The following is a 26,084-nucleotide window of genomic DNA, read 5'->3' on the forward strand; positions in this document are numbered from 1 at the left end:
TGTTGGGTCTCAGGTTTAAAGTTTTGAATTTTCCCCCTTTTTTGGTCAGGAGCGTTATCGACAGGATTGTAACCTTGCCGTTCAGCTGCTAAAGTGCAACAAATCTCATTTCAGGAACCACAAGTTTGCAGATGTAAGTATCATAGGTATGCATATCATGAGTAGAGGTCTATAAGGATTTCAGTTAGTCTGCATGGTTATTATTGTACCTTTTTAAAAAATTCTGTTTCCTTTGAGTGCTACAGTGATAACCCCCCTCAACTTGGACCTTCACATCTTCCAGATACAAGGCTAATGAGTTTCATCAGCCTTGGTTGGTCAGGATGATGACTTTTGGAATCAAAATGTCTTGGCCTGTGTGGAAGGAAATCCATCTTAGTCAGACAGTTGTTCATCAATACAGCACAAAGACATTGGTAGAGATGAAAAAAATGAATCGTAGCAATCTGAATTTAAAAACACAGGCAATCCTGGATGTACACAACTGGTGGGAGATGCACTGTCACCATGTCTTTCTCTGATGCTAATGCCCTCTGGAGTGGAGAATTCCAAAGTTTCACAACCCTCTGAGTAAAGAAATTTCTCCGCATCTCAGTCTTAAATGGCTGACCCCTTATCTTGAGACTCTGTCCCTTAGTTCTAGACTCTCCAGCCAGGGGAAACAATCTCTCAGCATCTACCCTGTCAATCCCCTTCAGAATCTTGTATGTTTCAATAGGATCACACCTCATTCTTCTAAACTCCAGAGAATATAGGCCCAGTCTACTCAATCTCCCCTCATAGGACAGCCCTCTCATCCCAAGACTCAATCTAGTGAACATTCCTTGCGCCGTCTCTAAGGCAAGTATATCCTTCCTTGGGTAAGGAGACCAAAACTGTGCACAGTACTCCAGGTGTGGTCTCGCCAAAGCCCTGTACAACTGTAGTAAGACTTCCTTACTCTTGTTCTCCAACCCCCTTGCAATAAAGGCTAACATACCATTTGCCTTCCTAATTGTTTGCTGGACCTGCATCTTAACTCTGTTTTGTGCACAAGGACACCCAAATCCCCCTGAACACCAACATTTAATAATTTTTCACCATAAAATAATATCCTGCTTTTCTATTCCTACCAAAGTGAATAACCTTGCATTTCCCCATATTATACTCCATCTGCCACCTTCTTGCCCACTCACTTAACCTGTCTATATCCCTTTGCAGACTCTTTGTGTCCTCCTCACAGCTTACTTTCCCACCTAGCTTTATATCGTCAGAAACTTGGATACATTGCACTTTCTCTGTCATTAATATAGATTGTAAATAGTGGAGCCCCCAGCACTGGTTACAGCCTGCCAACCTGCAAATGACCCGTTTATTCCTACTCTGTTTTCTGTCCTTTAACCAATCTTCTATCCATGCTAATATATTACCCCCAACCCCATGAGCCCTTATCTTGTGTAACAGCCCATTGAATGCCTTTTGAAAATCCGAATATACTACATCCACTGGTTCCCTTTATCTATGAGCGGGAATCCTGAGCAACAACAGTTTAAAAGGGAGCGGATAAAGACAGTAGAGCGAAAGGATCTTGGCTCGGAAAATCAAGGTGTAGAATTGGTTTGGGTGGAGCCAAGAAACATCAAGGGGCAGAAAACACAGGTGGGACTAGTTTATAAACCCCCTAACAGTAGTTGTAGTGTCGAGCAGAGTACGAGTTAGGAAAGTAGAGGTGCATGTAATGAGGGTAATACAATAATCATGGGGGACTTTAATCTTCATATAGACTGGGCAAACCAAGTTTGCAGTAATAGTGTGAAGGATGAGTTAATGGAATGCATTCAAGATAGTTTTCTAGATCAACATGTCGAAGAACCAACTATGGAACGGGCTATTTTAGATCTAGCATTGTGCAATGAGACAGGGCTAATTAATAACCTTGTAGTAAAGGAGCTTCTGGGGAAGAGTGATCATAATATGATCTTATTTTGAGTTTGAGTGTGATTTAGTTGACCCCACAACGCGGGTCTTAAATCTAAACAAAGCAAACTATGTAGGTAGGAGGGATGAGTTGGCTAAGATAGTTTGGGGAAACTAGATTTAAAGATATGATGGTAGATAAGCAATGGCAAGCATTTAAAGAAATAATTCATAATTCGCAACAAATATACATTCCCTTTAGGAATAAAAACCCCACGGGAAAAGTGGACCAACTGTGGCTAACGAGAAGTTAAAGATAGTATTAGATTAAAGGAAGAGGCTTATAATGTTGCCAAAAAGAGTAGTAAACCTGAAGATTGGGAGGATTTAAAATTTCAGCAAAGGATGACCAAGAAATTGAAAGAGAGAGAGAAAATAGAATGAGCGTAAACTAGCAAGAAATATAAAAACAGATTGTAAGAGCTTCCACAAGTATATAAAAAGGAAGAGATTAGCGAAAGTAAACATGAGTTCCTTACAGGCAGAGACGGGAGAAATTATAATGTGGAATAAGGAACTAGCAGAGACATTAAACAAATGCTTTGTTTCTGTCTTCACCGTAGAAGACACAAAAATATTTCCAGAAATGGTGGTGAAATGGTCTAGTGAGAATGAGGAACTTAAAGAAATTAGTATTAGCAAAGAAATAGCACTGGAGAAGTTAATGGGACTAAACGCCGACATCTCCATGACCTGATGGCCTATATTCTCGGGTTTTAAAAGAGCTGGCTGCAGAGATAGTGGCTGCATTAGTTTTGATCTTCCAAAATTCCCTAGATTATTAATTCCCCAGTCTCATCCTCTAAAGGACAAATGTTTACTTTTGCTTTTCTCTTCCTTTTAATATGCTTGTGGAAGCTCTTACAATCTGTTTTTATATTTCTTGCTAGTTTACTCTCATTCTATTTTCTCACTCAATTTTTTGGTCTTCCTTTGCTAGTTTCTAAAACACTCAATCTGCAGGTTAACTACCCTTCTTGGCAACATTATGAGCCTCTTCTTTGAATCTAATGCTATCCTTAACCTCTCTAGTTAGCCATAGATGGATCACTTTTCCTGTGGAGTTTTTATTTCTCAATGGAGTGTATATTCATTGAGAATTATTAAATATTTCTTTAAATGTTCACCATTGCTTAGCTACTGTCATACCTTTTAATCTAATTTCCCAATCTACCTTGGCCAACTCTCCCCTCGGCCAACTCTCCCCTCATACCTATCTAATTGGCTTTATTTAAGTGTAATACTCTGGTTTCGGACTTAAGTACGTCACTCTAGAATTTTACATAAAGTTTGATCATTATGATCACTCTTCCCCAGAGGATCCCTTCCTATGAGATTACTAATTAACCCTGTCTCATTACACAAGACAACATCTATAATTGTATGTTCCCTGGATGGTTCCATGACGTATTGTTCTAGAAAACTGTCTCGAATGCATTCCATGAACTCGTCCTCCAATACTTTTGCCAATTTGATTTGTCCAGTCTATATGAAGATTAAAGTCCCCCACAATTATGCATTACCTTTTTTACAAGCTCCTCTTATTTCTTGATTCTCTGTCCAACGGTATAGCTATTGTTAGGGGGCCCATAAACTACTCCCACCTGTGTTTTCTGCCCCTTCTTTATCTTATCTCTATCCATACTGATTGTACTTCCGAGCCAAGTACCTTCCTCACTACCACTATGTTATAGTTTATTATCGGGGCTACCCCAACCCCTCTTTCCATTTTGTCTGTCTTTTTGAAACATCAAGTACCCTGGATATTCTAATAGCTATTAGATCAAACCCATTTATCTCTATTTGTGCCATTAATTCACCTATCTTGTTACAAATGCTTCGTGCATTTAGATAAAGTGCCTTTAGTTTTAACTTTTTACCATTTTTCCCTGATTTGACCTTATTCACTGCACTATTACCGTTAAACTCTCTGTCCCTTCCTGTCGCACACTGCTTATCTTTACCCAGATTGCTACACTGCTCTATGGCCTTGACGTTTCCCTTTAGATTTATAAATTTCCCCTCACTTGAACCCTCCCGCTACCTTTTGAGTTTAACGCCCTATGCTGTGTACTTGCTGCATTTTCTGTTTTTGCTACTTGGTGTTTCAAACCAGACTAGAGTGTCAACTCAGCCTGGTGTTTTGCCAGCTTGAGGCACTATGGAATTGAACTATTATAAAAGAGAAAATGTGGATTAAAAAACTGCCAAGATCCTGAAGGATTTATGCCACCTTTTAGTTACAACTTATAAGTATCTAGTTTCTCTTTTCTCATTCTAACTACCCAATGTCAATTAACTCAAATAAGTCCTCTATTGATGTGGAGTTTCAGGCCTCCCCTGAGGGGAGCGGAGCTACTGTAATTATCTGCTAGTTAAATGGATTTTTCAGGCTTCACACTAGCCTATGTGGTCACTAATTCACCCAGCTGAGGTTCCGGTTGTCAATATTGAATCTCCACTCCATCCACGGGTTGTATCTAGTTTATTTTTGGAGCAGTGTGATCGTCTCGTGATTACAATCATCTGCCCAGCACAATATACATTGTTTCCCCCAACAGGTTGTGTGCGCTTGATGGCCTCTTTACAAGTTCCACTCTGCAACCAGCTTCTAAGAGATGCCCAGAAGCAGGGAAGATTGTCCCTGCCCTTTATTTATTTCCTCCTTGCCTCTTCAGACTAAAATCTCACCATTGTGTGACTAGCAAAGAACGGACTCTGTGCTAACGCCCTATGGCAGAATGTGTTGGTTGATCAGGCTTTGCCACCAGGCTACATTCTCCCAGTGCTTCACTGAGGTTAGAGGTTGAGCATCTGCAGATATATCAGAATCTTCTGTTTCCTACAATAATGTTGCTGCTATCTGTGTTTGCATGTGAATCTTTCAGAGAGCAGCTTTCAATGAGTACATCTGTTAACAAAGAACTTCAAAATGGTCACCAAAATTCTGTCCCCCCATCTCTCCCCACCGCTCGCTTCTCCCCAAAGACCCATCTCCTCCAAACAGTTTGTAGAGATTGTGATTTGCTTTGAGTCCAGTGCTTCAATGTAGCCATGGGCCTGTTCCATGATGTGCTTTTCTTTAATTGAATACTTCACTGAATTTCATCTGTGTAATTGTAGAATTGAAGTGGTTATTGATGTGAATCACACCGGTCACCTGAAGCACTGGACTGGCATTTTAAAAGGGAGCCTATTGGAGGAGAACGCCAACTCCCACTTTGTGGGAATTAAATGCAAGAGACCCCTCTAATTCATCTGACATCTCTTGTTCTACACCAAAATGAGTGTGGTGTGTGACCTGGATTGACCATCACCAGCCACATGGCGTTTAATTGTGGAATGTCTGCTTGCTGACATTACTATAAATCATAGAAAGATTAAAAGTTATAATACTTTGAGGGCCACACTTTAGGTTTGTGAAATTAAATATTAATGTTTGAAGGATGCTGGTTATTGAAGAGCCGAGACTGCAGGTGCACTGAAAAGAGACACGGTAGAACATTTGAATTGTCCTTGGTAGACTTCTCCAAGACAGTGCAGAGGTATTCATGCTTCTCAGCAGTCTAGATTTTTTTTGAGCTAATGTAACAATTTTAAAGGTTATGAGAAATTGCATAATCCAGGACAATACCGTCAGGCCAGTTGGATCTAGTCTGCCCACACTGTGTCTCGTGCATTGGCTCAAGTTTGTTCTGCTTGTCGATCCTTTGGAGATTACAGTACCATTTGCACACCACAGTATATAGACGCAACCTTTACATAGAATTACATCGAATTTACAGCACAGAAACAGGCCATTTGGCCCTTCTGGAATAGTCCACAGTAGAACAATATCTGCATGACACAGGAACAGAATTTAAATAATTTGTCAGCATCATTGTTAAACTGTCTGTACCTTGGGCTTTAAAGAATTTGTTATTCCCAGTCAGTGGTCCCTCCTGGCTCTTACTATCTTTTAAATGTAATCTATTTGTAAGGTGAGTTCTCCTGAATACTATTGCTTTGTGACTGGAAGGAATCTTGTTGTTCGATGTCAGGACTGCAGTTGCTGAAACTTATGCTAAAGATGAGTTTCTGGGCTGTTAACTGCGGACTCTTGTTCGAGTACAATTCCTTGGATACTGGCAGTCCTCCAGCACTGTTCCCAAATGGCAAAGACAATGAGTATTGGCAGGCTATTTTACCATGGAGAACCGCAAGCTGACCCTAATCTTTTCCTCGTCAGATATCCACACTTGTACTTACCAGTATAGATCACTGGATAGCAATTGGGGGAGTAGGGCCCTGAGAGGTGGGGAGGGCTGGCTGGTTTTCTGTTTCCCCATATTTTGTAGTTCTGAGGCCAATTGCAGTGCCCTTGCAAAGATCAGTTAACTCAGAACCTGAGACCATCTTGTCTTTGTGGCTTAGTACCACATCATGCAGTGCATTTACCCACTGAGCTATGAGAAGTAGTCAGGCTAACTGGTTGATGCTTAGTCTGTGCTGCTGGTTTGAATGATATGAAAGTGCTGAAGTAGCAAAGTAGCTGTTCACGTTGAGGTTGTTGCTAATTGAAGTCACCTGCATCACAAATTATGGATTCTGCTGGCTCACTCTGACATGATTTATGATGATGCTGCATTACCTGACACTTTATTCCCCTGTGGGATCCTGTAAAAGTGTAGTTCATCCCCATTTAAATGAATAACTTCTGACATATTTTAACATCGGGAGAATTCACGTAACCGAAATTCCAAGTGAAATATGAATTTGTATTCGGACAATGTCGGGCTTCCTGTTAAAGGAATTTTGTGCATCTTGGCGGTGAATTGAGAATCAATGCCAATATTCCTAGATATCAATCAGTTGAAAGTCCTAGACAGGCTAAAGTGGCTCAAAACAAATCATTCCATGGGTAGATGGAATATATCAGAGTGCTCCGAGTCTAGGAAGGGGATTTGTTGCAGTACTAACGATCATTGAGGGACTCACTGGACACTGGAGAGGTTCCACTAGTTTGGAAACCAGTCAGTTTGGTGTCATTGTTCAAAATGTGTGACAAAACAGACAGGCAACTAAAGACCCATTCACCTTACTTCAATTCCATGTAAAATCAATTATCGGCAATAATCTTGAGGATCATATGTATAACTTAGGAAGTAGCAGTTAACTTGGATCCAGAAGGGGAAACATAGAAACATAGAAGATAGGAGTAGGCCATTCGGCCCCTCGAACCTGCTCCGCCATTTAATGAGATCATGGCTGATCATCCAAATTCAGTACCCTGTCCCTGCTTTCTCCCCATAACCCTTGATCCCTTTGGCCTTAAGAAATATATTTAACTCCTCCTTGAATATATTTAATGAATTGGCCTCAACTGCCTTGTGTTGTAGAGAATTCCACAGGTTAACCAGCCTCTGGGTGAAGAAATTTCTCCTCCTCTCAGTCCTAAATGGCTTACGCCTTATCCTTAGACTCTGACCCCTGGTTCTGGACTCCCCCGCCATTGGGAACATGCTTCCTGCATCTAGTCTGTGTAGTTCTGTTGGAATTTTATCAGTTTCAATGAGATCCCCTCTCATTCTTCTTCAAGCCCAATCGACCCAATCTCCCTTCATATGTCATTCCTGCCATCCCAGGTATCAGTCTGGTGAACCTTTGCTGCACACCCTCCATGGCAAGAACATCCTTCCTCATAAGGAGGGAAATGCTGGCTGACCAACCTCCAACTACTTTGAGGAAATACAACTCAATTGGACCAGTTTATGGACTCCAGGTCACCCCTCTGTCCCCAAAACGATAGTGGGGTCCGGGTCTCCCCTCTGTCCCCAATAGTGGGGTCCGGGTCACCCCTCTGTCCCGAAAACACAATAGTGGGGTCCGGGTCACCCCTCTCCCGAAAACACAATATTGTTGTCTGGGTCACCCCTTTGTCCCCAATACACGATAGTGGGATCCGGGTCACCCCTCTGTCCCCAATAGTGGGGTCCGGGTCACCCCTCTGTCCCCAATAGTGGGGTCTGGGACACCCCTCTGTCCCCAAAACCCAATAGTGGGGTCCGGGTCACCCCTCTGTCCCCAAAACAATAGTGGGGTCCGGATCACACCTCTGTCCCCAAAACAGTAGTGGGGTCTGGGTCACCCCTCTGTCCCCAATAGTGGGATCTGGGTCACCCCTCTGTCCCCAAAACAATAGGGTCCGGGTCACCCCTCTGTCCACAAAACCCAATAGTGGGGTCCGGGTCACCCATCTCCCCAAACCCAATGGTGGTGTCCGGGTCACCCCTCTGTCCCCAAAACAATAGTGGGGTCTGCGTCACCCCACTGTCCCCAATAGTGGGATCTAGATCACCCCTCTGTCCCCAAAACCCAATAGTTGGGTCCGGGTCACCCCTCTATCCCCAATAGTGGGTCCGGCTCACCCCTCTGTTCCCAAAACACAATAGTGGGGTTCGGGTCACCCCTCTGTCCCAAAACAATAGTGGGGTCCGGGTCACCCCTCTGTCCCCAAAACAATAGTGGGGTCCGGGTCACCCCTCTGTCCCCAAAACAATAGTGGGGTCCGGGTCACCCCTCTGTCCCCAAAACACAATAGCGAGGTCTGGGTCACCCCTCTGTCCCCAAAACACAATAGTGGGGTCCGGGTCACCCCTCTGTCCCCAAAACAATAGTGGGGTCCGGGTCACCCCTCTGTCCCCAAAACCCAATAGTGGGGTCCGGGTCACCCCTCTGTCCCCAAACCCCAATAGTGGGGTCCGGGTCACCCATCTCCCCAAACCCAATGGTGGTGTCCGGGTCACCCCTCTGTCCCCAAAACAATAGTGGGGTCTAGGTCACCCCTCTGTCCACAAAACAATAGTGGGGTCCAGGTCACCCCTCTGTCCCCAAAACCCAATAATGGGGTCCGGGTCACCCCTCTGTCCCCAAAACACAATAGTGGGGTCGGGGTCACGCCTCTGTCCCCAAAAATAATAGTGGGGTCCGCGTCACCCCTCTATTCTCAAACAATACTGGGGTACGGGTCACCGCTCTGTCCCCAATTGTGGGATCTGGGTCACCCCTCTGTCCCCAAATCCCATATAGTGGTGTCCGGGCCACCCCTCTGTCCCCAAAACAATAGTGGGGTCCAGGTCACCCCTCTGTCCCCAAAACAATAGTGGGGTCCGGGTCACCCCTCTGTCCCCAAAACTATAGTGGGGTCCGCGCCACCCCTCTGTCCTCAATACAATAGTGGGGTCTGGGTCACCCCTCTGTCTCCAATAGTGGGGTCCGGGTCACCCCTCTGAACCTAGTAGTGGGGTCTGGGTCACCCCTCTGTCCTAAAACCCAATATTGGGGTCTGGGTCACCCATCTGTCCTCAAAACCCAATAGTGGGGTCCAGGTCACCCCTCTCCCCACAACAATAGTGGGGTCCGGGTCACCCCTCTCGCCCCAAAACAATAGTGGGGTCCGGGTCACCCCTCTGTCCCCAAAACTATAGTGGGGTCAGGGTCACCCCTCTGTCGCAAATAGTGGGGTCCGGGTCACCCCTCTGTCCCCAAAACAATAGTGGGGTCCGGGTCACCCCTCTGTCCTCAATACAATAGTGGGGTCTGGGTCACCCCTCTGTCTCCAATAGTGGGGTCCGGGTCACCCCTCTGTCCCCAAAACAGTAGTGGGGTCCGGGTCACCCCTCTGTCCCCAAAACCCAATAGTGGGGTCCGGGTCACCCCTCTGTCCCCAGAACAGTAGTGGGGTCTGGGTCACCCCTCTGTCCCCAAAACAACAGTGGGGTCCGGGTCACCCCTCTGTCCTCAAAACACAATAGTGGGGTTCAGGTCACCCCTCTATCCCCAAAACAACAGTGGGGTCCGGGTCACCCCTCTGTCCCCAAAACAATAGCGGGGTCTGGGTCACCCATCTGTCCCCAATAGTGGGGTCCGGGTCACCCCTCTGTCCTAAAACCCAATAGTGGGGTCCGGGTCACTCCTCTGTCCCCAAAACCCAACAGTGGGGTCCGGGTCACTCCTCTGTCCCCAAAACCCAATAGTGGTGTCCGGGTCACCCCTCTGGGCCCAGTAGTGGGGTCTGGGTCACCCCTCTTTCCCCAAAACCCAATAGTGGGGTCCGGGTCACCCCTCTGTCCTAAAACCCAATATTGGGGTCTGGGTCACCCCTCTGTCCTCAAAACCCAATAGTGGGGTCCAGGTCACCCCTCTCCCCAAAACAACAGTGGGGTCCGGGTCACCCCTCTCTCCCCAAAACCCAATAGTGGGGTCCGGGTCACCCCTCTCCCCAAAACCCAATAGTGGGGTCCGGGTCACCCCACTGTCCCCAAAACCCAATAGTGGGGTCTGGGTCACCCTTCTGTCCCCAGTAGTGGGGTCCGGGTCACCCCTCTGTCACAAAACAATAGTGGGGTCCGGGTCACCCGTCTGTCTCCAAAACAATAGTGGGGTCCGCGTCCCCCCTCTGTCCCCAAAACCCAATAATGGGATCTAGGTCACCCCTCTGTCCCCAATAGTGGGGTCTGGGTCACCTCTCTGTCCCCAAAACCCAATAGTGGGGTCCGGGTCACCCCTCTGTCCCCAAAACAATAGTGGGGTCCGGTTCACCCCTCTGTCCCCAAAACAATACTGGGGTCCGGTTCACCCCTCTGTCCCCAATACAATACTGGGGTCCCGGTCACCCCTCTGTCCCTAAAACAGTAGTGGGGTCCCGGTCACCCCTCTGTCTCCAATAGTGGGGTCCGGGTCACCCCTCTGTCCCCAATAGTGGGTTCCAGGTCACCGCTCTGTCCCCAAAACCAAATAGTGGGGTCCGGGTCGCCCCTCTGTTCCCAATACAATAGTGGTGTCCGGGTCACCCCCCTGTCCCCAATACAATAGTGGGGTCCGGGTCGCCCCTCTGTTCCGAATACAATAGTGGGGTCCGGGTCACCCCTCTGTCCCCAATACAATAGTGGGGTCCGGGTCACCCCTCTGTCCCCAAACACCAATAATGGGGTCCGGGTCATCCCTCTGTCCTCAATAGTGGGGTCTGGGTCACCCCTCTGTCCACAAAACCCCAATAGTGGGGTCCGGGTCACCCCTCTGTCCCCAAAACAGATTAGTGGGGTCAGGGTCACCCCTCTGTCCCAATACAATAGTGGGGTCCGGGTTACCCCTCTGTCCCCAATAATGGGGTCTGGGTCACCCTTCTGTCTCCAAACCCCAATAATGGGGTCCGGGTCACCGCTCTGTCCACAAAACCCAATAGTGGGGTCTGGGTCACCCCTCTGTCCCCAAAACAATAGTGGGGTCCGGGTCACCCCTCTGTCCCCAAAACCCAAGAGTGGGGTCCGGGTCACCCCTCTGTCCCCAAAACCCAAGAGTGGGGTCCGGGTCACCCCTCTGTCCCCAAAACAATAGTGGGGTCCGGGTCACCCCTCTGTCCCCAAAACAATAGTGGGGTCCGGGTCACCCCTCTGTCCCCAATAGAGGGGACCGGGTCACCCCTCTGTCCCCAATAGTGGGGTTTGGGTCACCCCTCTGTCCCCTATAGTGGGGTTCGGGTCACCCCTCTGTCCCCTATAGTGGGGTCCGGGTCACCCCTCTGTCCCCAAAACCCAATAGTGGGGTCCGGATCACCCCTCTGTCCCCAAAACCCAATAGTGGGGTCCGGATCACCCCTCTGTCCCCAAAACCCAATAGTGGGGTCCGGGTCACCCCTCTGTCCCCAAACCGCAATAGTGGGGTCCAGGTCACCCCTCTGTCCCCAAAACAATAGTGGGGTCTGGGTCACCCCTCTGTCCCCAAAGCCCAATAGTGGGATCGGGTCACTCCTCTGTCCCCAAAACAATAGTGGGGTCCGGGTCCCCCCACTGTCCCCAATAGTGGGGTCCGGGTCACCCCTCTGCCCCCAAAACACCATAGTGGTCCGGGTCACCCCTCTGTCCCAATGCAATAGTGTGGTCCGGGTCATCCCTCTGTCCCCAAAACAATAGTGGGGTCCGGGTCACCCCTCTGTCCCCAAAACAATCGTGGGGACCGGGTCACCCCTCTGTCCCCAATAGTGGGGTCTGGTTATCCCCATGACCCCAAAACCCAATAGTGGGGTCCGGATCACCCCTCTGTCCCCAATAGTGGGGTCCGGGCCACCCCTCTGTCCCCAAACCCCAAAAGTGGGGTCCGGGGTCACTCCTCTGTCCCCAAAACCCAATAGTGGGGTCTGGGTCACCCCTCTGTCCCCAAAACCCAATACTGGGGTCCGGGTCACCCCTCTGTCCCCAAAACAATAGTGGGGTCCGGGTCACCCCTCTGTCCCCAAAACAATATTGGGGTCCGGGTCATCCCTCTGTCCCCAATAGTGGGGTCCGGGTCACCCCTCTGTCCCCAAAGCAATACTGGGGTCCGGGTCACCCCTCTGTCCCCAATAGTGGGGTCCGGGTCACCCCTCTATCGCCAAAACAATAGTGGGGTCTGGGACAACTCTCTGTCCCCAATAGTGGGGTCCGGGTCACCCCTCTGTCCCCAAAGCAATACTGGGGTCCGGGTCACCCCTCTGTCCCCAATAGTGGGGTCCGGGTCACCCCTCTGTCCCCAAAGCAATAGTGGGGTCCGGGACACCCCTCTGTCCCCAATAGTGGGGTCCGGGTCACCCCTCTGTCCCCAAAACCCAATAGTGGGGTCCGGGTCACCCCTCTGTCCCCAAAAGAATATTGGGGTCCGGGTCACCCCTCTGTCCCTAAAACAGTAGTGGGGTCCCGGTCACCCCTCTGTCTCCAATAGTGGGGTCCGGGTCACCCCTCTGTCCCCAATAGTGGGGTCCGGGTCACCCCCCCTGTCCCCAATAGTGGTGTCCGGGCCACCCCTCTGTCCCAAAACAATAGTGGGGTCTGGGTCACCCCTCTCTCCAAAACACAATAGTGGGGTCCGGGTCACCCCTCTGTCCCCAAAACAATAGTGGGGTCCGGGTCACCCCTCTGTCCCCAAAACCTAATAGTGGGGACCGGGTCACCCCTCTCCCCAGAACAATAGTGGGGTCTGGGTCACCGCTCTGTCCCCAAAACCCCATAGTGGGGTCTGGGTCACCCCTCTGTCCACAAATCCCAATAGTGGGGTCCGGGTCACCCGTCTGTCCCCAAAACCCAATAGTGGGGTCCGGGTCACCCCTCTGTCCCCAATAGTGGTGTCCGGGTCACCCCTCTGTCCCCAAACCCCAATAGTGGGGTCCGGGTCACCCCTCTGTCCCCAATACAATAGTGGGGACCGGGTCAGCCCTCTGACCCCAAAACCCCATAGTGGGGTCTGGGTCACCCCTCTGTCCCCAAAACCCAATAGTGGGGTCCGGGTCACCCCTCTGTCCCCAAAACAATAGTGGGGTCCGGGTCACCCCTCTGTCCCCAATAGTGGGGTTCGGGTCACCCCTCTGTCCCCAATAGTGGGGTCCGGGTCACCCCTCTATCCCCAAAACAATAGTGGGGTCCGGGTCACCCCTCTGTCCCCTATAGTGGGGTCCGGGTCACCCCTCTGTCCCCAAAACCCCAATAGTAGGGTCCGGGTCACCCCTCTGTCCCCAATAGTGGGGTTCGGGTCACCCCTCTGTCCCCTATAGTGGGGTCCGGGTCACCCCTCTGTCCCCAAAACCCAATAGTGGGGTCCGGGTCACCCCTCTGTCCCCAAAAGAATATTGGGGTCCGGGTCACCCCTCTGTCCCTAAAACAGTAGTGGGGTCCCGGTCACCCCTCTGTCTCCAATAGTGGGGTCCGGGTCACCCCCCTGTCCCCAATAGTGGTGTCCGGGCCACCCCTCTGTCCCAAAACAATAGTGGGGTCTGGGTCACCCCTCTCTTCAAAACACAATAGTGGGGTCCGGGTCACCCCTCTGTCCCCAAAACCCAATAGTGGGGACCGGGTCACCCCTCTCCCCAGAACAATAGTGGGGTCTGGGTCACCCCCCTGTCCCCAAAACCCCATAGTGGGGTCCGGGTCACCCCTCTGTCCACAAATCCCAATAGTGGGGTCCAAGTCACCCCTCTGTCCCCAAAACCCAATAGTGGGGTCCAGGTCACCCCTCTATCCCCAAAACAATAGTGGGGTCCGGGTCACCCCTCTGTCCCCAAAACCCAATAGTGGGGTCCGGGTCACCCGTCTGTCCCCAAAACCCAATAGTGGGGTCCGGGTCACCCGTCTGTCCCCCAAAACCCAATAGTGGGGTCCGGGTCACCCCTCTGTCCCCAAACCCCAATAGCGGTGTCCGGGTCACCCCTCTGTCCCCAATAGTGGTGTCCGGGTCACCCCTCTCTCCCCAAACCCCAATAGTGGGGTCCGGGTCACCCCTCTGTCCCCAATACAATAGTGGGGACCGGGTCACCCCTCTGTCCCCAAAACAATAGTGGGGTCCGGGTCACCCCTCTGTCCCCAATACAATAGTGGGGTCCGGGTCACCCCTGTCCCCAATACAATAGTGGGGTCCGGGTCACCCCTCTGTCCCCAAAACACAATAGTGGGGTCCGGGTCACCCCTCTGTCCCTAAAACAGAATAGTGGGGTCCAGGTCACCCCTCTGTCCCCAAAACCCAATAGTGGGGTCTGGGTCACCCCTCTGTCCCCAAAACCCAATAGTGGGGTCCGGGTCACCCCTCTGTCCCCAAAACCCAATAGTGGGGTCCAGGTCACCCCTCTATCCCCAAAACAATAGTGGGGTCCGGGTCACCCCTCTGTCCCCAGAACAGAATAGTGGGGTCCGGGTCACCCCTCTGTCCCCAATAGTGGGGTCCGGGTCACCCCTCTGTCCCCAATAGTGGGGTTCGGGTCACCCCTCTGTCCCCAATAGTGGGGTTCGGGTCACCCCTCTGTCCCCAATAGTGGGGTCCGGGTCACCCCTCTGTCCCCAAAACCCCAATAGTAGGGTCTGGGTCACCCCTCTGTCCCCAATAGTGGGGTTCGGGTCACCCCACTGTCCCCTATAGTGGGGTCCGGGTCACCCCTCTGTCCCCAAAACCCAATAGTGGGGTCCGGGTCACCCCTCTGTCCCCAAAACCCAATAGTGGGGTCCAGGTCACCCCTCTATCCCCAAAACAATAGTGGGGTCCGGGTCACCCCTCTGTCCCCAAAACACAATAGTGGGGTCCAGGTCACCCCTCTATCCCCAAAACAATAGTGGGGTCCAGGTCACCCCTCTGTCCCCAAAACAATAGTGGGGTCCGGGTCACCCCTCTGTCCCCAAAACAGAATAGTGGGGTCCGGGTCACCCCTCTGTCCCCAATAGTGGGGTTCGGGTCACCCCTCTGTCCCCAATAGTGGGGTCCGGGTCACCCCTCTATCCCCAAAACAATAGTGGGGTCCAGGTCACCCCTCTGTCCCCTATAGTGGGGTCCGGGTCACCCCTCTGTCCCCAATAGTGGGGTCCGGGTCACCCCTCTGTCCCCAAAACCCCAATAGTAGGGTCCGGGTCACCCCTCTGTCCCCAATAGTGGGGTTCGGGTCACCCCTCTGTCCCCAATAGTGGGGTCCGGGTCACCCCTCTATCCCCAAAACAATAGTGGGGTCCAGGTCACCCCTCTGTCCCCTATAGTGGGGTCCGGGTCACCCCTCTGTCCCCAATAGTGGGGTCCGGGTCACCCCTCTGTCCCCAAAACCCCAATAGTAGGGTCCGGGTCACCCCTCTGTCCCCAATAGTGGGGTTCGGGTCACCCCTCTGTCCCCTATAGTGGGGTCCGGGTCACCCCTCTGTCCCCAAAACCCAATAGTGGGGTCCGGGTCACCCCTCTGTCCCCAAAACCCAATAGTGGGGTCCAGGTCACCCCTCTATCCCCAAAACAATAGTGGGGTCCAGGTCACCCCTCTATCCCCAAAACAATAGTGGGGTCCGGGGTCACCCCTCTGTCCTCAAAACCCAATAGTGGGGTTCGGGTCACCCCTCTGTCCCCAAAACCCAGTTGTGGGGTCCGGGTCACCCCTCTGTCCTCAAACCCCAATAGTGGGGTCCGGCTCACCACTCTGTCCCCAAAATACAATAGTGGGGTCTGGGTCACCTCTCTGTCCCAAAACAATAGTGGGGTCCGGGTCACCCCTCTGTCCCAAAACAATAGTGGGGTCCGGGTCACCCCTCTGTCCCAAAACAATAGTGTGGTCCGGGTCACCCCTCTGTCGCCAAAACTACAGTGGGGTCTGGGTCACCCCTCTTTCCCCAATAGTGGGGTCCGGGTCACACCTCTGTCCCCAAAACCCAATAGTGGAGTCTGGGTCACCCCTCTGTCCCCTAAACACAATAGTGGGGTCTGGGTCACCCCTCTGTCCCTAAAACAATAGTGGGGTCCAGGTCACACCTCTCTCCTCAACACAATAGGTTCAGCCAGAATTGCCGAGTGGATGATCCATATCGGCCTACTCCCGAGATCCCCACCGTCACTGAAACCAGCCTTCAGCCAATTCGATTCACTCCACGTGATATTAGGAAACGGCTGAGTGCAGTGGATACAGCAAAGCTTATGGGCCCCAACAACATCCCGGCTGTCTTGGTGAGAATTTGTGCTCCAGAACTAGCCATGCCTCCAACAAAGCTATTCCTGTACAGCTACAACACTGGCATCTACCTGACAATTTGGAAAACTGCACAGGTATGTCCCGCCCACAAAAAGTAGGATAAATCCAATCTGGCCAATTACTGCCCCTCTCTCAGTCTACTCTCAATCATTAGCAAAGTGATGGAAGGTATCGTCAGCAGTGCTATCAAGCGGCACTTACTCACCAATAACCTGCTCACCGATGCTCAGTTCAGGTTCCACCAAGACCACTCGGCTCCAGATCTCATTGCAGCCTTGGTCCAAACATGGACAAAAGAGCTGAATTCCAGAAGTGAGGTGAGAGTGACTGCCCTTTATATCAAGACAGTATTTGAACGAGTGTGGCACCAAGGAGCCCTAGTAAAATTGAAGTCAATGGGAATCGGGGAAAACTGTCCACTGGCTGGAGTCATACCTAGCACAAAGCAAGATGGTTGTGGAAGTCAATCATCTCAGCCCCAGCACATCGCTGCAGGAGTTCCTCAGGGCAGTGTCCTAGGCCCAACCATCTTCAGCTGCTTCATCAATGACCTTCCCTCCAACATAAGGTCAGAAGTGGAGATTTTCGCTGAGGATTGCAGTGTTCAGTTCCATTCGCAACTCCTCTGAAAATGAAGCAGTCCATGCCCGCATGCAGCAAGACCTCGGCGACATTCAGGCTTGGGCTGATAAGTGGCAAGTAATCTCCAACAAGTGAGAGTCTAACGCCACCCCTTGACATTCAACGGCATTACCATTGCCGATTCCCCCACCATCAACATCCTGGGGGTCACCATTGATATGAAACTTAACTGGACCAGCCACACGCATACTGTGGCAATAAGAACGGGTCACAGGCTGGGTATTCTGCGGCGAATGTCTCACCTCCTGACTCCCCAAAGCCTTTCCACCATCTACAAGGCACAAGTCAGGAGTGTGATGGAATACTCTCCACTTGCCTGGATGAGTGCAGCTCCAACAACACAAGAAGCTCGACACCATCCAGGACAAAGCAGCCCGCTTGATCGGCACCCCATCCACCACCTTAAACATACACTCCCTCCACTACCGGCGCACCTTGGCTGCAGTGTGTACCATCTACAAGATGCACTGCAGCAACTCGCCAAGGCTTCTTCGGCAGCACCTCCCAAACCCGCGACCTCTTCCACCTAGAAGGACAAGGGCAGCAGGCGCAGGTTCCCCTCCAAGTCCCACACCATCCTGACTTGGAAACATGGCTGGGTCAAAATCCTGGAACTCCCTCCCTAACAGCACTGTGTGGGAGTACCTTCACCACACGGACTGCAGCAGTTCAAGAAGGAGGCACACCATCACCTTCTCGAGGGCAACCAGGGATGGGCAATAAATGCTGGCCTTGCCAGCGACGCCCACATACCGGAACGGGAAAGGAAAGGGTCATAATTTTCTGTAGGAGAGAATCTAACGGCATCTGCTGTTAATTAAATTTGCCCTTGCACGTTTAGGTTTTTAAACTTTATTGCGTGTCAAGTTGCTGAAAGTGTGAGCTGATAATATCGCAGTGAGGGAAACAGCATCTGGGACCTGAGTGAACAGGGCAAGCAACTGTGTGTCTCCTTAAGCAATCAGATTGAAGGATTGTGAAATAAGCAGTGCAAGCACTGAGAAGGAAGTGTAAGTTAGAGTGGGTGAGTTCATTGCTAAATCAGGTACAGAAAGAGAGGGAAAGAAACACGATTGAGAGAGAAAAGAGAGGCAAAGAAAAAGGTTACATTTTGAAAGTGTTATTTTATATTTTTTAAATCTCCAACAGCAATTAAAACCTAAAGAAATGCGACACCACATTTGCAATAGTTAATTTTCAGTGCCAGAGAGTTTGTTTGACAGTAAATAACACTCATCACGTTGATAAAAGGGTACTCAACTGAAATGGACAAGACTTGACTTTGTGTGGTGAGTTTAGTTTGTATCTACCATGCAACTTCACGCCGCTCAATGCATTTCAATTGGTGAGACAGACAGCGACACGCCCTTTTTACCAAGGTAAAGGTGCGCCGCACCACATGGGCAGCAGCTTTTGGATTTCCATGTTTAACCGCACATCTGCAGTCTCCTGAAGTTGCTGCAGCATTTGTGCATAAATAACGGAGAGTGCCATTTGACAGCAAATTATGGCCCAATAGTGGGGTCCAGGCCACACATCTGTCCTCCTCCATCCTGGCAGTCAGTTGGAATACAGACATTTCCATGGGCACAATTGATGGCTAACTGTCGGGATTTACATGGACAGATCCCACCCTCGATGCTTCACTTCAGAACTAATTGTTTGGAAAGCTAGTTAAGATGCACAAATTCCATTTCTTTTATTTAGAAAAACACAATTTAAAAGAAAAGTGAAATTTTGTTATTTGCTGACATCCTATCCCATATTTTGATGTTTGTGCTTTTCTAGTCTATTTCCCATATTTGATTAAGTAAATAGACAAGACAGAGGACTCACTTAATGATCTAAATTGAGGGTTGATTGTGTTTTATTTGCAGCTTCCCTTTGTACTCCAGGAGATGGTAAACAAACATCTGGAATCCAGCGAAGAGTTCCAATCTGGACAGGAGCCAACCTCAGCTCTTGGTTGCTCTGATGTCGTACCAACCTCTGTCATCGCCAGAGTTTTAGAAAAACCAGAGCCGTTGATCCTGAACTCTGCCAAGTCCAGCAGTGGCAATCAGCCAATGGCAGAGGACGTCTTTGTCCATGTGGATATGAGCGGCAACACTAATAACGTAAAGAATACAGGGAAAGAGGGAGACCAAGACACGGCTGAGGCAGTAAAGCCTCAGAACGGCATGTGTAAGAGGCAGAATAGCACCGACAGCACACCAGATGAAGCACCCACCTTTGAGAGACTCAACCCATATCCCACTCCACCTCAGAATCTTTTCCCTGGACGTAAAGCTGTCATTGAATTCTCTTCTGATGACAAGGTTAAAATACCAAAGAATAGTCCCTTACCAAACTGTACATACGCTACCAGACAAGCCATATCGCTCAGTCTGGTCCAGGGGGAGGAGGATGGATTTGAGCGGCAGAGAACTGTACCTAACAGTCCCTTGTCAGATGGAAGGAAGTCAGGGCAGATAACTAGCAGGCAGTATCAGTCTCCAAGATCAGGCACACTTAGATGCCCTGGAAATGAGTTTAAATCAGCCCAGTCCAGCCCTTTCAATAGCCCACCTCAAGTGCCAAGTGCGTTTGCCAGCTCAACAAGTTCTGAAGAGGATCTGCTTGCAAACTGGCAGAGGATGTTTGTAGAGAAGGTAGCTCCTGCTTCCGAAAGGGTCATTGCCCATCGAACATCTTTCAGCAGTGAAATGGTTCAAGAGTTGCAGAATAGTCTGGGCAACAAGATTGACCTGGGTGAGAGGCGACTGGCTTACTCAGATGGAGAGGAATCCGGCCAGAGCTGCAGCTGGACAGTAAGTCGGGATTCCAGCTTGGACACAGACAGCACAGATTCTAAAGTACAGAAAGGCAAGTTCATGCTGGATTATGGGAGTGAATTCTCTCGGGAGGAAGGGGAGCAACTGCTGCACACCTTGGGTGGCAATCAGCTGGCCAGCCAGCCCAGCCCCCTCCAGAAACATAAAGAATATGTGGATGGCTGCTCTGGGGGCAGCTCAGTGGAAGAGCGAGAGGTACTGCTTCATGGAAGCCAGTCCACCCTGCAGGATGAACTGGAAGAGATTGGAGACAAGCCATCAGTCACCTTAGTGGGTCGACAGCAGAAAAGCCCCAAAAGGATGGGTGTCCATCATTTATTGCGAAAGGACAGCTTAACAAGGGCACAGGAGCAGGGCACCCTGCTAGACTAGATCGCCGAGGTTTTCAGCTAAACACTAATGGTGTTCTTTGCAGTAAGCTGCCGCAATGCAAAACTCAGTCACAGCAAAAATAAAACTTTTTAAACTTTTTTTTGTGTATGGAAGTTCACAAAGTATTCCCTAGAAACTTGCATGAAGCTGGGCAAAAACAAACTAACCAGCTTGTGCAGTTTAGCTGAACCTGGGTTCAAAAGGCAATACTTCAGTATTTTCTAAGAAAACCATTTTGTAATGAATTAAATCATTGCGGCAAGAAATCCAAATTTCTGAAGAGTATCCATGCCGGATGATGGCAGGTAATTTCTCAGCATGTCTTGTGTTTTTAGTATGGTTTATGTATGTATGTGTGTGTCTGTCTGTACAATGCAAAGTGTCTCATCTCCCTTGCATGCTGCGAGAGCAATGTGAGTGATTGGATCTTTCCTGGTAGTTTTGTCAGTACTAACTTTACCGAGCGATCTCGGTACATCAAGGATTGCAGGTGTCGGCCTTATTTCAAACTAGTAGCAGAACACCAAACTATATTATGGGCTACTTGGTTTAATTTCATTATCACTCATGCAAGCTCTGTACAGTTAAACCATTTTATAGTGCTTGAAATCTCCCCTCCCTTTTAAACTACAAGTATTCTAATACTATTTGAATGACTCGTGGTAACCGCACCTATTGCAGTGCCTGTATGCAATAGAACTCACTGTCACCGCATGTCTCACCAAGGGTGGCCACCTTTCCCCAAATACAAAAAACAAATGTTGGATCATGCTTTTCAGTTCTGATGTTTGTTTTGCTGCTAATAACAATCCATAGAAAACATTAACAACTTGTATTCATGTAGCACCTTAAACGTAGAAAGATGTACGTACAAAGGTGCTTCACAGAGGCATATGGAAACAACTAATGGAAACATGGGCTTCTGCTTTAAAACCAGGCTTTTGGTGACTGATTTACAGTTTAGATATTTCCAGACCGCCACTCAAAAATTGGGTTGTCATCAGATTGTCTGCAACCCAAGAGGGGACCAAATAATAACTCTTTAAAAGTGTTCACCATGTGATCGCTGGCAGACTCACAGCCCAGGCTGATGGCTCTCTGTCAGCTTTCTGAGTTTGGCCAAATCTGGATTAGCACTGAGCAGTAGTAGTAAGGTCCCATGCTTTCCCTTGTACTCACTCAGTCTGAGTCCAGACTGCCAATGAGGGAAGCTGGAAGAATTTGTCATTGCAGCACGGTCATTCCAAAAGCATTAAATTAACTTCCCCCGCCCCCAAATGTCGATCAGTATATATTTGAAATTTACAGTCCTGTGCTGTGTCTTATCTGTTCCTAAACACTAAAGCAGAGCCTCCATATCTACAGCACCCAAACCCATTGCTAATAAAGTCGCAGAAACACAATCCCAAAGGATGACTTGCCACTAATTTAAATTGAATTTATAGGGCAATATGAACTACCGTCGTTTTTCTGTTTCCTACCACATTGATCCAGATTTGTCATTTTGAAAAAGAAATTTTCATATGGAAGTCTGGATGAAACCTTTTGTGCAAAGTATCAGATTTAATTTGCTGCCATTTTGTAACTGAGAATGACGAGCCTTTAGAGTGACCAGGGTAGGTGCTTTGTCCTTCCTAATACTCTTAAAGATCTGCCTGTTTAGAAGAGTATCACGTTTTTTACTGACCTCTCCCAGTTTATTACATGACAGTACTCCAAGTTTTAACTTTACTTCAGTTATTTTAAATCTAAGTATTAATGGTACAAATATTTGGGTGGTCTAATACTGACCCGATAAACATGCACAATGGGTCAGTCAGTTCACAGTCACTTTTTTTTAACATGGATGCTGCCTGCAACCCAGCCAGAGAATTTAGGCCGACAGTATTATACAGAGAGCACAACCTGTCCAACTGTCCACTGGGTCTCTCGTATCTAGTGCTTTTTAAACTTTTCTATGTGGGGGTACTTCCGCAAATACTGAGTGCCAGAAACTCCTGCAAATGGTGACACACTCCCCAGGAACCCCTGCAATTAGTAACACACTCCCCAGGAACCCCTACAATTAGTAACACACTCCCCAGGAACCCCTACAATTAGTAACACACTCCCCAGGAACCCCTACAATTAGTAACACACTCCCCAGGAATCCCTGCAATTAGTTACACACTCCCCAGGAAACCCTGCAATTAGTAACACACTCCCCAGGAATCCCTGCAATTAGTTACACACTCCACAGGAATCCCTGCAATTAGTTACACACTCCCCAGGAAACCCTGCAATTAGTAACACACTCCCCAGGAATCCCTGCAATTAGTTACACACTCCCCAGGAATCCCTGCAATTAGTTACACACTCCCCAGGAAACCCTGCAATTAGTGACACACTCCCCAGGAACCCCTGCAATTAGTGACACCCTCCCCAGGAACCCCTGCAATTAGTAACACACTCCCCAGGAACCCCTGCAAATGATGGGTCCACTTCATTGTCGGCTTATTTTGCCGTGTTTTGGAAGATTATCAGTTTGTTTTTTGCGTCTTTGTGAAATTAACTTGTGGAGCTAGTATTTTGGACAGAACAGGTGTGTGCGCGCCCATTAGACTAGAGATTTAAGGTTTTACTAATCAGGGATATTGTTTATTGTACTTTAGATGTGGCTTTTTTCCTCTTAATACATTGTGAAAGTTTCCTGTAGATAGTTGAGATTTTAAAGAAATGGTAGCAGGTTTGCAAATGATATGTGAAATTGCAAACTTGACCAACAATAATAATGAGCACAAATTGAGCTGGCTCAGTCCCGTTGAGTGTTTCTAATCCAGCAGCAAACAACAGGTCAGGCACTGAATTCAAAAACCAGAGCGTCCCTGCAGTGGTCATCAGCACATCAGGGTCACCAGCCCACATTCACTGCAGGGTGTAGAGACTGCTTCTATCTTTTTGTGTTGTCACTGTCAACACCTTAATTGGTAGAATTTGGAGAATTTAAATTTTCCTAACATCTTTAACCTGACTCATGTACAGTCAAGGCTTTGTAGGCAGACTGAGTCAGCTGACTCAGGACTGGAACCTTATTAAACAAACTGCACACAACTGGGATAACATGATGTGAATAGTGCTGGCAGCATTGATGGAAGTCTCGTCTTCTATAGCTGTTCTGAGTTTCATAATTGCGTTTTGAAGAGTCTGATGAAGCTCAGTACAGAAACGTGCCCAAATTCAGCACTAATGTGGCAGTTGTTGTCTGGGGAGCATTAAGGATAGCAAGTTATGAAATGACTGAAGTCTGAGGTTAATTATTAAAGGAATCTAGACAGAGTGTAATATGTTAGAGTATTTAATCACACTTCATTATTAATTTGTAATTTTTACTGCTCATTCCCTTATGCTTAAGTTTTAGTTTGCTTCGTGTAGTTAATGTTGATTTGGAGAACCCCATTGTGCTGGCTGCTGTTTCATTTTCCTTGCAAAGTTTACACTACATTCCAAACCACCTGACTCATCTTTTGCAAGCCAGGCCCTTGCTATCAGCTTTGCAGCATGTTCCTCAACTTTGAAGTCCAGAGTTTCAGTGATCTCTGACGTTGCACGGATTCGACGATTAGAGTGGTCCTTTGGACCAGGAGAATCTCTGGATTTAGTGCCAAAGTGTCAGCTATTTTGGGAGACCGAAATAAAATGACAGTCCGGACAAGAGCTTTAGAAAATATAATCGGGTTAAAAACAGTGAATTTTTTCATCTCTTCCTGCACGTGCGCTCTCTCGCCTGCCCCTGGTTTGTGTCAATGATCTGCACTCAAGCAGTGTACTCCTCAGTTTGGTTGCTGGGTGTGCCCCTTCAACACTCTGAAATGGTTAGTGCTGTCTAGTGAAGTCCTTTGTGTATGTCTACACTTCCCGACCCTGTGTGGACACATCAGGGTGATTGGACTGAGCCCTCTGCCAGTGCTTTATTTCAGAAATCAGAGAATGTTTTATTAAGGTGCTGAATAATCAATAACTTCCAGTAATTTGCTGTCCGTTAACCCCAAAACTGAAACACAAACCATGTTAGATCATGTGAGTGCGCAGTGCATGCTGGGAAGGCTGAGGTAGCTGGAATGAAGTGGTACAGCATGGTAATTTATGGAGTATACAAGTGTTGCTGATTCTGTACAATGTAATCTACACTTATCTCCAGTTACTCACATAAAAATCCTTGAAGCTGGTAGTGCTTTACTTAAGGGGGCATGAATCCCCAATTACCATTGTGTTCCTGGGTATAATATATCTGTTGATGTGTTGTAAACACAATGCAACAAATGACAAGTAAATAGCATTTCATCGTGTAAGAGTGTTGACTTTTCAGTGTTAACTCTCCGCCATAACTCTTCAAATGCATAGATATGGAGTGGGCAAAATAGCTGTTTCTAATGCTCGTTCATAGTCCTGCCGAGTAGTTATAGTATTCAGATCCATGATTAAACTGATGTACAATTCTGGATTTAGTCTGAAGTTAAACTGTGTGCGTGCAAAATTTACATTTAATCCAGAATATGGGCTGTTTTTTCGTGAAAATCTTTATACACAACGGGCTATAAAGATCTTGAGCTGGCCCAGACCTCATGGTGCAGAGATTAAACATTACTTTTCAAGCTACTCCAACACATCAGTCAGCCGTGTGCAGGAGCTCAGGGTGGGCCTCCTCCTTCAGTTAGCCTTGCTCACCAATCAGTGGACTGACTCTCAAGTGTTAATGCTGACATCGAGCAGTGTGTTTAGGTATATGAGATGCAGTGTACCATTTTTCAAGAATTCTCAGCTTCTCCAGGTTCACCTTTCCCTGCACGTTTGACTGAGCTTAAAAATAACATTGACCAAGTGACTGTAGTTGATGCGAATACTTTGCATCTCGAGCTCTGTACATAGTGCAGTGCATCCATGGTCCCCTTAGCCAGTTTGGAAGGCCCGCTTCCTTAATGTTGACCTAGAATGGTCTTTTGTAAATGGTTTTGAAGTGTAATGATTCATTAGCTTCAAAGTAGTGTTGATGTATTGCATTGTAAATGTAATTGAGGGGCCAATGGTCAGTTTGCACAACCACCTTCCTGGTTGAAGGAAGTTTTGTGGAGGTGAGAGCCCAGCAGGACTTTGTGTTGAGTTACACTGCAGCTTCCATCGAGTGTTGTGATTACCGACTGTCTGTCTATATATGAACCATTCTCGGTTGTATGGAGAATGAAAATGAACCTTAACATTTTTAGTGCTTCCGATCCATTTCTCAGTCATCTTTTAAGGACAATCTGAGTTGCAGAATTTTGTAGTGATTCATCTCTGTGTTTCTCTGTACAAGACTGTTAAACCTTTACTAATTTTATTTTCTCAATTTGTAAAACTGAACTGATGTATATTTTAAACAAAATAAAGTATTTTAAAGTTAACTCTTCACCGCATCTGACTCTTCGGTTTTCTTTACAGTAGAGTTTGTTTGGAAATTAGACCTTGAGGTGTTAGGTATCTGAAGGCGTTAAATATGACAATGGAAACCTGCTACTGCTGAATGCCCAAAATGTGCAGCTCAGTCAGGTAAGCTGCGGCAGCAATCTTTTTAAAATAAAAGTCTTGATTGTAATTATTGGGTGAGATACTTGAAGATGGACTCCTCTATAAGGCTCCTGAGTAACTTTCCCAATCCACTGCCATCTGTTAGTTTTCACCTTTTTCCAACCTCCCTCACTCGTTTTTTTCAGGCGGTATTTCTCAGTAGGATCGACTCTTAATTATTGCTCTCCAGCACAATCTAGCGCTTTGAG

At 48.2% G+C, this 26,084-nt stretch overlaps 1 protein-coding gene across 3 annotated transcripts in view; it reads left to right on the forward strand.

Annotated features, from left to right (window-relative positions):
* Window positions 1–25,717, forward strand: part of tjap1 (tight junction associated protein 1 (peripheral)) — a 105,456-nt gene extending 79,739 nt beyond the window's left edge. For 2 of the 3 annotated variants that reach the window (XM_085998083.1, XM_085998085.1), the window contains exons 6-7: window positions 50–133; window positions 18,967–25,717. In XM_085998083.1, coding sequence (XP_085854209.1) covers window positions 50–133; window positions 18,967–20,295 — 1,413 coding nt within the window. In that variant the 3' untranslated portion in view covers window positions 20,296–25,717. The remainder of the gene's footprint in view (window positions 1–49; window positions 134–18,966) is intronic. The other variant, XM_085998084.1, reaches the window with a different exon arrangement.
* The last annotated feature ends 367 nt before the right edge of the window (window positions 25,718–26,084 follow it).

Source organism: Somniosus microcephalus, chromosome 9 (assembly GCF_052327205.1).
Source record: "Somniosus microcephalus isolate GS21.2 chromosome 9, FLI_Smic_1.0, whole genome shotgun sequence".
In the NCBI taxonomy this organism is placed as follows: domain Eukaryota; kingdom Metazoa; phylum Chordata; class Chondrichthyes; order Squaliformes; family Somniosidae; genus Somniosus; species Somniosus microcephalus.